Here is a 12,524-nt window from a genome sequence, read left to right on the forward strand (position 1 = left end):
AGGGCTCATTTAGACGGCGCGCGAACTTGTACAATGTGGACTACTGAGGTTACATCCAATTCAGCCGACATAGAGTACGTATTCAGTTATAATAATGACATAGAAGCATCCTGAACGGTATCTACGTATTGGATCAACATCCCCACAAGCCTTATAAATGGTCGGGCTCGGTTTCGCCGGTCAATTTACTTAGTCGGTCCATAAGTTTTGTCAAAAAAGTTTTTACTGATCAAAAAAGTAAATTAATTGTATAGATTTAAAATAACGTTCTATAGCCAGCCATTAAATAAAATTTGGTAAGTTCTAAGCACGTAATCCCAATTTACAATCACCAAAAAAATATAGGTAATATAGGTATGTTACTTTTCTTCGAGTTACGAAAATTCGATACATTTTCGCAACTCAGGGGAAGATTTTATAGGACATACAGAGTAAGGAACTCACTCTATTCACAAAATTGTATTCAAATATGACGAAGAAAACATCAAAATGAAAATTAGCCGAATATAGTGTGATATATCGAAACTTCTTTAAACCTTCGATTCAGGGATTCGTTTTCGTGGCCGAGTGGCATGAATCCAATCCCCCAAAAGATTGCGAAAATCTGATCTAGACATAGCTTTTATCACAATATTGACAATGAGAATGAAATTGAGATGACAATATTGACAATGTATTAAAAGTCCCCGGCAAGCTCGGCCGAATTTCACCTTCCCATACAAACGGAGTTTCGTTCTCATTTTAAAACTACGTGTTGGATTGTAATGAAACTTTGCACATACAATGTCATGACTTGAGGTATATCTAGGTCTGTAATAAGTTTATATAGCTCTGGTATATAAAACAAACGAAATAGAGCAAAAACAAGTTTTGTATGAAAAACTTAAATTCGCTGTATTTTTTTTACTATTGTATCTGAAGCTACATAAACTAATTACAGATATACCTTATCCTATTGTTAAGTACAAAGTTTCAGAGCAATCTAGCTAGTCGTTTTGAAAAAAAAACGTAGCTACGTTTGTATGGAGAACCGAGCTTGCTGCGGACTGTTAAGGTACCTATTATAAAAGTGATGTGTTATTTTTGTTCTCTGACACTTAAGAAATGTATTAATTTGATACCTGTAAACTGAACATATTTTGTACCATCAGATAAATCGGAGCGGCCGGGGTGCTCAAAAATATCTGAACACGCACTCTAACACCTTGACAATAGAGGCGTGTTCAGATATTTGTAAGTGTCTTGGCCGCTCCGATATATCTGATGGCGACTGTGTCAATAATGTCAAGTTTCTTACACGTATATAATTGAACTGACAAATCTTAAAAGTTGAAAGTGCAAAAAGTGTGTAACTTATCCGACATTGAAAATTGGTTATAATGAGAATGACGTAGAATTGAGAATCGTCCGAACTTTTTGGGAAATAAATCGCATTGGATAAAATTATAAATAAATAAAATTTTAATTTACGTTTACAAAAATCACATAGTACCTATGTCCCCTAAAAGGGGCTGCGAAAAATATTGCATTGAAATCCAATATCATAAGGTTAAAATTAAATAAAACAAAATTCCTTTACCTTTATAGTCCATAGTCCCTTAACAAATCACAGTCACTGGTTCATACACTAAAAGTTCACTTCGGGATGATACTTGGCCATATGATAGTTCAAACTAGCCTTCTGAACGAACGCCTGACCGCACACAGAGCACACTTTCCTCCTATCCCCCGTGTGTATCCTTTCATGAAGATCCAAAGTGGTTTTTCTCAAGAAAGATTTCCTACAGAACTTGCAATGGTAATCCTTGACGGTTCTGTGCTTGAATTTATGCTTGTACATACCTTCGAAGCTAAACGATTCGTATTCGCAAAATTCGCACTTGTACTTTTCGCCTAACATGTGGAAATTGTTGATATGTTTCCTGAGTTGTATTTTCGTGTTGAACGTGCCTTTGCAAGCGTTGCACTTGAAGCGATCATCTATATTGTGTTCCTCGAGTTTGTGAACGGTGAGAGGGGCGAGAGTCATGAATTCTTTAGAGCAGTACTGGCAGACGTAGCGCGGGATCTTGTAGTGTTTCGTTTTGACGTGGAAGCGTAGTGAGAATATTTTGTAGTATTTTTTGTCGCAGCGAGTGCAGAGGTAAGCGTCGCCTTCCTTCTTATAGTCGTCATCGCGTAGGCGGAACTTTGGCGCGCGCGGCGCCTTGACGCCTGAAGACAGAAAAACATTACTTTTATCTCGTCTTCGTTTCTCTGCGCTTTTGCTTAGTCATAGACAGGTTACTAGGTCGGAGACTCTCGCTTTGACATAGCCGTGTTTCACTCTTATATTAGGAGCATGACGGCGTAAGGTCGACGTCGGTATCTTGTAGGGATTTATTCACGCTCTTGTTCTTACACGCGCAATCTTGAAAACAAGTGCAGATAGCCTATTTCAGTGCATATTTTTGCTTTGACGAATGGGCTTCAAGTGTGGTTTTGTTACAGAAGTTCCTTTTGTCGTTTTTAGGGGTAAAGCTCTTCACTGTTCTATATAAGATTAAATCCAACTTAAAAACCTTACGTTTGCGAAGAATAAAGTACGAACGATTCTAAAATTTGTAACGCAAGTAAATATAACTTTTCATCGCCAACAGTAAAAGCCGAAGGCGTTTCTATAGAGGTTCAAGTTAAAAGTAAACAGGATTTAAAAAATCCTATATGAAAAGAAAAAATGTTTTTCTAAAGTACAACGTAGTTAGTAAAAATTCCGAGTGGATTAATAGCCTACATAGTGTTTCATTCGAAACGAAACCTGTCAATTTCAAAATAAAATCAACTAAGTATAAATTTCGTACATCATTTCGTAGAAAACCAATCTTGATGATAAACTCACCAAAAATTTGTCGTGAGATCAAATATGTTCCGAATAGGTCCGTAAATATAATACATGTGGCCTGTCAGAACACAACACGAGAAGGAATAACGTTTCGAAATAATGGCAAGCTTATTACAGTTACATATAAACATGTACTTATACTGCCGTATGACGGTTTTCCCAGTAATACATTTTATACTGTATTTACCCACATTGGCCTTAAGTAGAAACGTATACATATTTAATAGTGATTGTTACCATGCCAGAATTATGAATATTATGTATATCATAATATTCATAATTCACGTTTCCGAAATCGAAGATCGTTGTGCCTTCTCGTGGTATCACAATAACACCAAACAAGCATAAAAAATTTTTTAGTACAGGTTTGAAGTGCGGGATATCGTTTCATTTTAGTTGATATGCTTATTTAAAAAAAGTTTTTCTATAAAATATAGCATAGCGCCACCACTTCCTGAAAAAAATGACATCTGGTAAAAAATCAATTTAACCTAATCTCTTCAAATTGTAACTAGTTAATGTTATTTTACAAATAATCTTGAATATTTCAGGGCGTATGTTATTCTGACTTTACTGTAGTAACTCCAGTTGGGTCTAATTTAAATTACAGGGCTCTCGCCCCATTGCGCCGCCATGAATTTCAATCTGTGTATACTAATAGCACAGGGCGGACACGCTATACATCAAAAATAACTTCCGTTTCTATGTGTGAACGGCACGTCTGTACACGCGGCATGCGTCATTGTGTGAGTAAGTTGCTTAAAAACAGTACTGAGCGGTCGGCAAAAGGTCGTCAATCTGCTGTCGCGGGGCGAGGTAATTCGAACCGCGACGGGGCGGTGCGTGGCCGTTCTGTATGATAATACTATTACTTATTCCGTGCTAATAGTTCTCCAGTTAGGTAAATCACTGTAAACAGAACATATCGGGATATAACATATATTATGCGCGTTACAAGAAAAAGAATTTAAAATAAAATAAAAATATTGTGGGGCAGGAGTACCTTAATTTTTTTTTGTACAATTTTTTCAAAACTATTTTGTCGTCATGATTGGTTTATGTATCCACGCCAAATTACAGCTTTCTAGCACTAACGATCACGGAGCAAAGCCGCGACGACACGGACTACACAACGACAGACAGACGAACATGGCGGAACTATAGTTGACTACGGAACCCTAAAAATTGAACATTCTTACACAAATTTACTATGGCCCAACAGAAGGCACAAGAAGGCTCGTGTTGTGGGTACTTACATAAAAACAAATACATAGAAAACGCTCAAAAAATATCTGTGAACATTGCACAAATAAATGCCCTTACCGGGATTCGAACCCGAGTCCTCTTTAGAGCCTACTAGCGACCCGCCCCGGCTTCGCACGGGTACAGCCCGGATATACAACTTGTACAACATGAATAAATTAGGTTGCCTATCTTTTTCCGGTCACTATTATGAGGTTGCCGTGTTTAAACAGGTGAGTTTTTATCGATAATTGCTTGAATTATATATCAAAATTCAGGGTTGCCTGCGAAAACCCGGTCACAAATAAGGGTTGCCAGGCTTTTAAATAAAATAAGAAGGGAAGACTTTTAGCGATAACTCAAAAACTTTGCAAAGCCATATTAGAGCTCACGCTCGTAATAAGCTTGGGTCGCCGTTGCCGATCACGGCATGGATAGCTATATATGATGAGTTGAATACTGGGAAAGTAAGGCCACACGCCATATAGTGTCTCGGCTAATTATTGGGGTTAGATTGATGTCCGAAGCCGGGCTCCTCAACGTGGGACTCGAACCCACACCCTTGGATTGTTGGTACACTCCAAAAAATAAAAAATTATGAACATTTAAGGTGATTATATCTTCTGGACTTTAGAGCTATTTTTGGTTTACTGTCATTAGGTACAAATGGAAAATAGTCCACTTGAAATTACCATTCTGAAGTTGCATCAAAAGTTATAGCATCCAAAGTGAATCTAGTCAAAATGTCATTGTGCTAAAAACCATTTTTAACCAAATTTGTAATCGTCGTAAATTAATTAAGCCAGAAAGGAATTTTGTCCATTATAATGTATTTTTTCTTAGTGTTGCTATGCCCTTACGAGTGCATGTTGTAACCTAAGATTTTTCCTATTAGATGTATTTTAAATTGTAAGTTTTCTACTTTGACGTATAATTTTCAGTGGACAATTTTCCATTTCTACCTAATGATAGTAAACCCTATTTTTGTAAACTGACATATATATTTATGTTTATAAAAATCAATCAATATTTCACTTGGTCACGACATCACGTGTCGGGTGGACCAATTTCGCTAATTATTTTTTTGTTGTTTTAGTTATTGTCAGGAGAACCTTCTTATGAAAGAAAACATTAAGACTGCGAAAATAAAAAGATAGATATAGGTGAAACGAATTTCGCCGAGTCATCTAGTACTAAATAAAAAGTGACCAGTGGCAGAGGCCGGAATCGAACCGGCATCTTCACCTTACTCGGCTACCGCCCTGGACCCCTAGGCCACCCAACCGGACACGGCGGTACCCGTCCTAAATTCTCGAGAATATGCAATCTTTGAAAGGCTAGGCGCCTTTGACCAACTCTAAAGGGAAAGCTGTACATGCTTGCAACTCCTATACGAATCCCTTAAGGAATTATTATTATTATAATACCCAGATACTACTTACGTTGGGGTTCATCCATTAATACGTCACACAAATTTCTAGGTTTTTAGACCCCTCCCCCCTCCTTGTCACACTTCGTCACATTTGGCAAACCCCTCCCACATGGTGTGACGTCACATTTTTTCAATGAAACCGGCAAATCAAATTAAGTATTATTAATATTTTATCAAAATATTTTTGAGAAAAGAAATTTTAGTAATTTTATAACCCAAAACTGATTAGGAAAGAAAATTAAACGAATAAAAAAAACGATTATCGTTTAAAAACTTGTTATTTAACTGCACAGCGTATAAAATAATTTAAAGTTTGTGACTCCCCCTTGCCCCTTGTCACAACATGTCACATTTTCTTGACCCCCTCCCCCCCTAAACATGTGTTGTAATTAATGGATGACCCCTTATTCTAAGTAAAATGTAATTAATGGATAACTTGTGTTAATGTTATTGGCTATCTGTTATGTAACCATTCATATGTACAACTTTGATTTACGGCCGTTGTTGTCCTAAATATCAATACATCATCATCAAATATCATCATCCTCCTAGTGTTTGTCCCGTACTGTGACGGGGTCCGCTTTCCTACTTTTTAGGGTTCCGTACCCTATTACTATGACTCCGCTGTCCGTCTGTCTGTCTGTCACCAGACTGTATCTCAGGAACCGTGATAGCTAGACAGTTGAAATTTTCACAGATGATGTATTTCTGTTGCCGCTATAACAACAAATGCTAAAAAGTACGGAACCCTCGGTGCGCGAGTCCGACTCGCACTTGGCCGGTTTTTTCCTTCCACTTCGCTCTAAATAAAATAAAATAAAATTACGGTGTAACGGAAGAGATAAACTATATTTATTCGGTGGAATCTTCTTCTAATTTCCGTAGTACCTAATACTGTTGGTGGTGGCGCAATATGGCGTTATAACCGCATTTCAAATCTGTACTACGCGCGGTATTGTCAGTATGGGATCACACAATTTATTTGTTTATGCTTTTAACGTATTTTCTTGATATAATGTTGAGAGCCCCTTTTAAATTAGAATAATTTTATCAAAGTTAGGCAGGAACGCTACTATCGCTAGACTGAAAAAGGCATACAGTTCTGGCCCCCACCGATGAACCTCTGCCAGGCGCCCGGATATAGTAATCAGGACAGTATATAAAACTAACTAGTAGAGCAGGAGCTGGTTTATCAAAAGCTTGTAGCTTGTAATACAAGTGGAAGTCACTTTCTAACAAAAGCTGTCAAAAAGGCAAGTTACGTTTCGCGCGTTTCGCTCACTAGCTTTTCGCGAGCAATTTTTTGTACTTTTTATTTATTCCAAATTTTATATTAAAGAAAAAAATGGAAGAAGTTACACTTTCGGCAGGATTTGAACCCGCAACCTCCGCAATCCGTGCGTTGCTCTTAACCAATTTAGCTACGGAAACCTACCAGAACCTTGCAAATCTTTCCATTCCTTCCCTTATGTATACACGCCTTTGGGGTGGCGTAAAGCGACATCTACCGAAAGACGATTACATCTTTTAACGGCACCGGAGTCTCAAGTTGCATTGAGAATTCACCAGTAACAATGTGCTAACCCGTGCGAGAGATACTCCAAATTTTATATTAAAGGAAAAAATGGAAAATGTTACACTTCCGGCAGGATTTGAACCCGCAACCTCCGCAATCCGTGCGTTGCTCGTAACCAATCGTACGGAAGACTTTTTATTTATTATTTTAAGCAATTAAATGACAATTTTATAACGGAAATGCATTTGTAACATGATATAACGGTAACAAACATCCGAATAAAAAATATATCGTTCAAATTGCTGCTGTTGATGCCCCAAATAAATAAAATAAATATAAACTTCATGCATGAGGCTAATGGGTGGGTGGGTAATGGGTGTTCTGTCTCTGGTTTAGGTTGAGGTAAAATGTCATCGCACACTCTTAAGAGATATTCGTAGAAATTTATATGTTAGTGTAAAATGTTCGTGTTATTGGCGGATTTATTGCGAACCCCATACTGACATTGCCGCGCAGTAAGCAAAAGTTGCACCTACCTTTCTTCTTCTCTCCGCTCACCGCCGCCTCAGTCAGCTCCGTCTCCACCTGCAAATAACACAGGATCATAACGGCTGGCTATCAAAAGTAGAGATACACCGGATATTCGGTTACTCTCCGAATACCGGATAGTGACTTACTATCTGGCCGGATACCGGATAGTAACTTTGCGTAAACAAATTGGATTTAAGAAACGGTCATGGTCATAATCCAACTCGTTCATTGTTTAAAAACAATTTAAACATTTCACTCACTCGCACGCGCCCTCAGGCCGAACATCCGGTATCCGGCCAAACAACTATCCATTGCATCTCTAATCAAAAGGCAAAGAAATTTGAACCTTTTTTTTACTGTTTATGTTACTGTCGCATATTGAAATGGCAAGGACTGCTCGTGACAAGAGAGGGGCATGAAACACATGTTCGACGCGTGCGTTTCGTGGCCGAGGCGGTGCAATATCCCTTGTAAGTATAATAAATAATTAAAAATTAAAACCGGCCAAGTGCGAGTCTGACTCGCGCACGAAGGGTTCCGTACCATTACGCAAAAAACGGCAAAAAAATCAATTTGTTGTATGGGAGCCCCACTTAAAAAAATATTTTATTCTGTTTTTAGTATTTGTTGTAGCGGCAACAGAAATACATCATCTGTGAAAATTTCAACTGTCTAGCTGTCACGGTTCATGAGATACAGCCTGGTGACAGGCAGACGGACAGCAAAGTCTTAGTAATAGGGTCCCGTTTTTACTCTTTGGGTACGGAACCCTAAAAAAGAGTCCACGTGTATAACCTTGATGGTTTACCGTAGCCTTAGTTTTCTCGACGGTAGTTTTCTTGGGCTTATGTGTTGGTTTGGCGTTGCCTATGCCCTTGGCTGAAACCGTGATGAGTGGCGAAAGAAAGGGGAGCCCTTTGCCCAGGACACAAAATAGACTATTTAAAAATCTCATGAAATAAAAGTACGAAAACGGATTATATCGCGTATATTGAATTTATAATACATCCCGACGTTTCGAATCCTTTACAGCGTTCGTGATCAACGGGTGAATGAGGAAAAGCTACAATGTGCAAATACCCACATACGAAAATAATGAACCATAACCTTAGATTCCATAGACAAACGCGCTAGGAAGCTTATTGGAGCGGACTTGCGTTTCACCCTTACGTCGTTACTCTGCCACTGATTCGTACTAAGCGCTATGCATCCAGCTTTATCATGCGAACGGCTAAGGAGTGGAATTCACTTCCTGCAAATATATTCCCAGTCCACTATAACTTGGATCTTTTTAAATCAAGAGTGAATAGACATCTTTTAGGTAAGCATGATCCATCCTAGACTGCATCGGCACTTACCATCAGGTGAGATTGCGGTGAAGTGCTTGCCTTTTTGTAATAAATAAAATAAAAAAAACTATAAGGCTGGTTGTACATGCAAAATCGGTTCATAAGGCTAGTTATACAATACAACTATTTTCATAGTTTTATTTCATGAGTAACTATCGCGGTAGAGCTCGTTCCCACTATGTCGGATGTCGGGACGACTTTTAATCGGGTGTCGGTGCCTCTGTTCACACTGGTCGGCTGTCGGCCACGACCGCAGCTGGTGCCATTTGAGGTTCTCATTTGACGCGCGGGAGGCGCAGGGGGTGCGGCGCGGGCGGGGTCGGTCCGACATCATGTGAACAGGTACAAAATCGTTGTCGTTCGTGTGTGAATAGCTTCATATAAAATGTTCTGCCGCTACGACACCCGATTAAAAATCGTCCCGACATCCGACATAGTGGAAATGAGCTCTCCGATGACAATATTATATTTAAAAATCTGTCGGAATCTGAATAGGTCCATAGAAGACGCAAATGCATCTACTTCGCGTGTCAGAACCCCGACCAAGCGTCGAGGTTGACCGTCGCTCTTTACAGTCCACGCGCGTTAGTTGTTGCAGCCGGACGTACGTGTAAACTTAAAATATTCTTCGTTGCATGATAATTAACTGCAACCGCCCAAAAATTGCGAGCGCCTAAAGGCCAGAACATATTTCCTATCACAGATAAGTAATTTTAAAATTATATTATGCGTAAATTTTGTATGAAAAAGTCGGCACGCTTGGTTTCAATACAAATCGTGGTATTTGCGTCATCTAGCGTATATATTAAATCTGTGGTCCATGTGTATTACCTTGATAGGTTTCTCCTTGGTCTTGGTTTTCTTGACGGGGGCCTTCTTGGGTTTGGGTTTGGGCTTGGCTTTGCCTTTGCCCTTGCCCTTGGCTCGCGGCTCGGCCTCTATTTCAACGGTGATCATCTCTTCGTGCTCTTCGTGCTCTTCGTACGAGGAAGCGTCGTCATCTGAACAAAAATCAGTATAATAAACAAATTGAATTTTAAACTTGCTGGCAAAAGTAAAGGACAGTACAGACGGAATAAAGAAATTGGCGTCAATCTTCAATTTAATCATTTTAGATTTATGTGACATTTATGGTGATATTTGAGCGCTCTAAATTTAAAAAACCGGCCAAGTGAGAGTCGGACTCGCGCACCGAGGGTTCCGTACTTTTTAGTATTTGTTGTTATAGCGGCAACAGAAATACATCATCTGTGAAAATGTCAACTGTCTAGCTATCACGGTTCATGAGATACAGCCTGGTGACAGACAGACAGACAGAGCGGAGTCTTAGTAATAGGGTCCCGTTTTTAAAAAATGCCCCTAACGCGAATACTTGAGGCAAAAATTGGTATTCTAGCGTCCGCACCTCCATTTTATCGTGATATCGGTCATAATCGGCGATCGAAATTGGCGTTTGCGTCCACACTACCTGATTTGATCAGACAATTTAATCAGATTGGCGAAAAATTGTTCTGTTGAAAACTGGCCTTATCTTAAAAAGAAATTAAGAAGTACAATGGATTTAGGGATCAACAGGCAATATTTAGCTTTAGTCCTTGTAACGTAAGAACAGATTTTAAGAGAATCTCAGTTTAATAGTAGTAGTAAATCACTTTATTGTACAAAACAAAAATTGTTAACATGAAATTCATATAAATTTAGGTACAAAGGCGAGCTTATCCCCATAAGGGATTTCTTCCAGCTAACCTTATAGTAAATGAGTGGAAAATTCGAATTAGATAAATAGACAAACTTACAGAACGTACAATAATATTTAAAAAGGAAAACTACAATATTAACGTCTACAAATAACTAAAATACATCAATAGCATTATGCAATAAAATAAATATGTACTATTTAGCATACATAAATATATAGTACTAAATAAATATTAAATAAATTAAAAATATTATATATATATATATATTATATATTTTTATAAATCTTCATTTTTAGTTTTAAAGTATGTCGATAGATGGCAGTGAATTTAGTGGTTACAAAATTTACTAACAGTACCGCTCTATCTTATTATATCCTCTTTGGATTTAAGTAATCTAGACTTAAGTGGTTTTTAAGACTCAAAAATTGTTCCATTCAGGTGGTATGCCAGTGTCCGAAGTAGGTATAGTTTCTAGATAGTATCAAAGTCCTAGTTTTCAAGTCCAACATACTTATTACAAGATATTTAATTGGTCATAATAACTGCAGTTATTGTTTATTATTATTACTATATTATATTGTTTAATACACTAGCAGCTGAAAGCTGATGCGTGTATATCACTGCACTTGGTTTTTTTTTACTATTAGGTCTATTAGTGTTCATTTTGTTAGTTGTTTTAAGTGTTTGTCAAGTCTGTTTTTAAAGGTGTTCACTGAAGGAGCACATATTACTACTTCTGGTAATTTATTCCACTCGCGTACGACGCGGTTTGATAGAAAGTGCTTCCTAGGATTGCTTGTGCTGGGAACTCGAATAATCTTTAAGCTGTGGCCTCTTAGACGATTATTCTCGCTCATAACAAACAGGTCACTTAGTTCAGGTAAGTCATAATGATCGTGTATGATCTTGAATGCTTCAATGAGGCATAGAGTAACTTATACTAGAGCGGTACTGTCATAGTAAATTTTGTAACCACAGTAAATTCACTGCCATCTATCGACACACTTTAAAACTAAAAATGAAGATTTATAAAAATACGATAAAATGTATTTAAATAAGGATAATTGATTTGGTTTATTTGCATTAATTATTTTTATTATTTTGATCTATGTTCTGTCACTGAAATGCGTTAAAATTGTTAAATAACACACGAAACCGTCAACGCCCTCTATACGAGAGTAGGCCAAGGGTAGTAGCGACATCTGATCGAGAATCAAATTTTCGTGATTTTCGAGGCACGTTTTTTCCTTAGACTGTATCCATCTATTACGGAGTTATATCTATCTTTGAATGAGGTCACCACGCTGTCTTCTTCGCTCCAGGGTTGTCAAACCAAGATTGGCAAGCCTTTGGTCATATGGCTTACACATATGTATAAAATAGATTGTTAGGTATCGAATTACTCATTGTGTAACTTGATCCCACTAAGTAAGCAGTTTTAGTATTTAATACATAACGTTTTTAAGTTATTATTGCATGTGCCCATGTAAAATTGTGCTTGTCATTCGAATGTCGTGCGAATCATGTTGCTATATGTGAGATCCTATAATTAGCCTCATGCATGAAGTTTATATTTGAACGAAATATGTTTTATTCGGATGTTTGTTACCGTTATATCATGTTACAAATGCATTTCCGTTTTTAAATTACCAATTGCTTAAAATTATAAATAAAAAATACAAAAATTTGCCCGCGAAAAGCTAGTGAGCGAAACGCTCGAAACGCCACGTGACGTCACGTGTTCGACGGATTAGTGTCATTAGTAGCAAACGTCAGTTGGGCCGCCCAACGTGTGACGTCATCACGCTCTGTCGAATTCGCATTATCATTTCCGGTGTTCCAACGATATAAATTATGAATCCAAAAATAAAAA

At 37.9% G+C, this 12,524-nt stretch overlaps 1 protein-coding gene across 9 annotated transcripts in view; it reads right to left on the reverse strand.

The window, feature by feature from the left end:
• LOC134751985 (zinc finger protein 226-like) overlaps positions 1-12,524 on the reverse strand; it is a 92,920-nt gene that overhangs the window by 77,350 nt on the left and 3,046 nt on the right. For all 9 annotated transcript variants that reach the window (XM_063687521.1, XM_063687523.1, XM_063687524.1 and 6 more), the window contains exons 5-6: positions 9,783-9,952; positions 7,608-7,656 (exon numbers count right to left, since the gene is read on the reverse strand). In XM_063687521.1, the coding sequence (XP_063543591.1) occupies positions 7,608-7,656; positions 9,783-9,952 (219 nt within the window). The remainder of the gene's footprint in view (positions 1-7,607; positions 7,657-9,782; positions 9,953-12,524) is intronic.

The sequence above is a fragment of the Cydia strobilella genome, chromosome 24 (genome assembly GCF_947568885.1).
Source record: "Cydia strobilella chromosome 24, ilCydStro3.1, whole genome shotgun sequence".
In the NCBI taxonomy this organism is placed as follows: domain Eukaryota; kingdom Metazoa; phylum Arthropoda; class Insecta; order Lepidoptera; family Tortricidae; genus Cydia; species Cydia strobilella.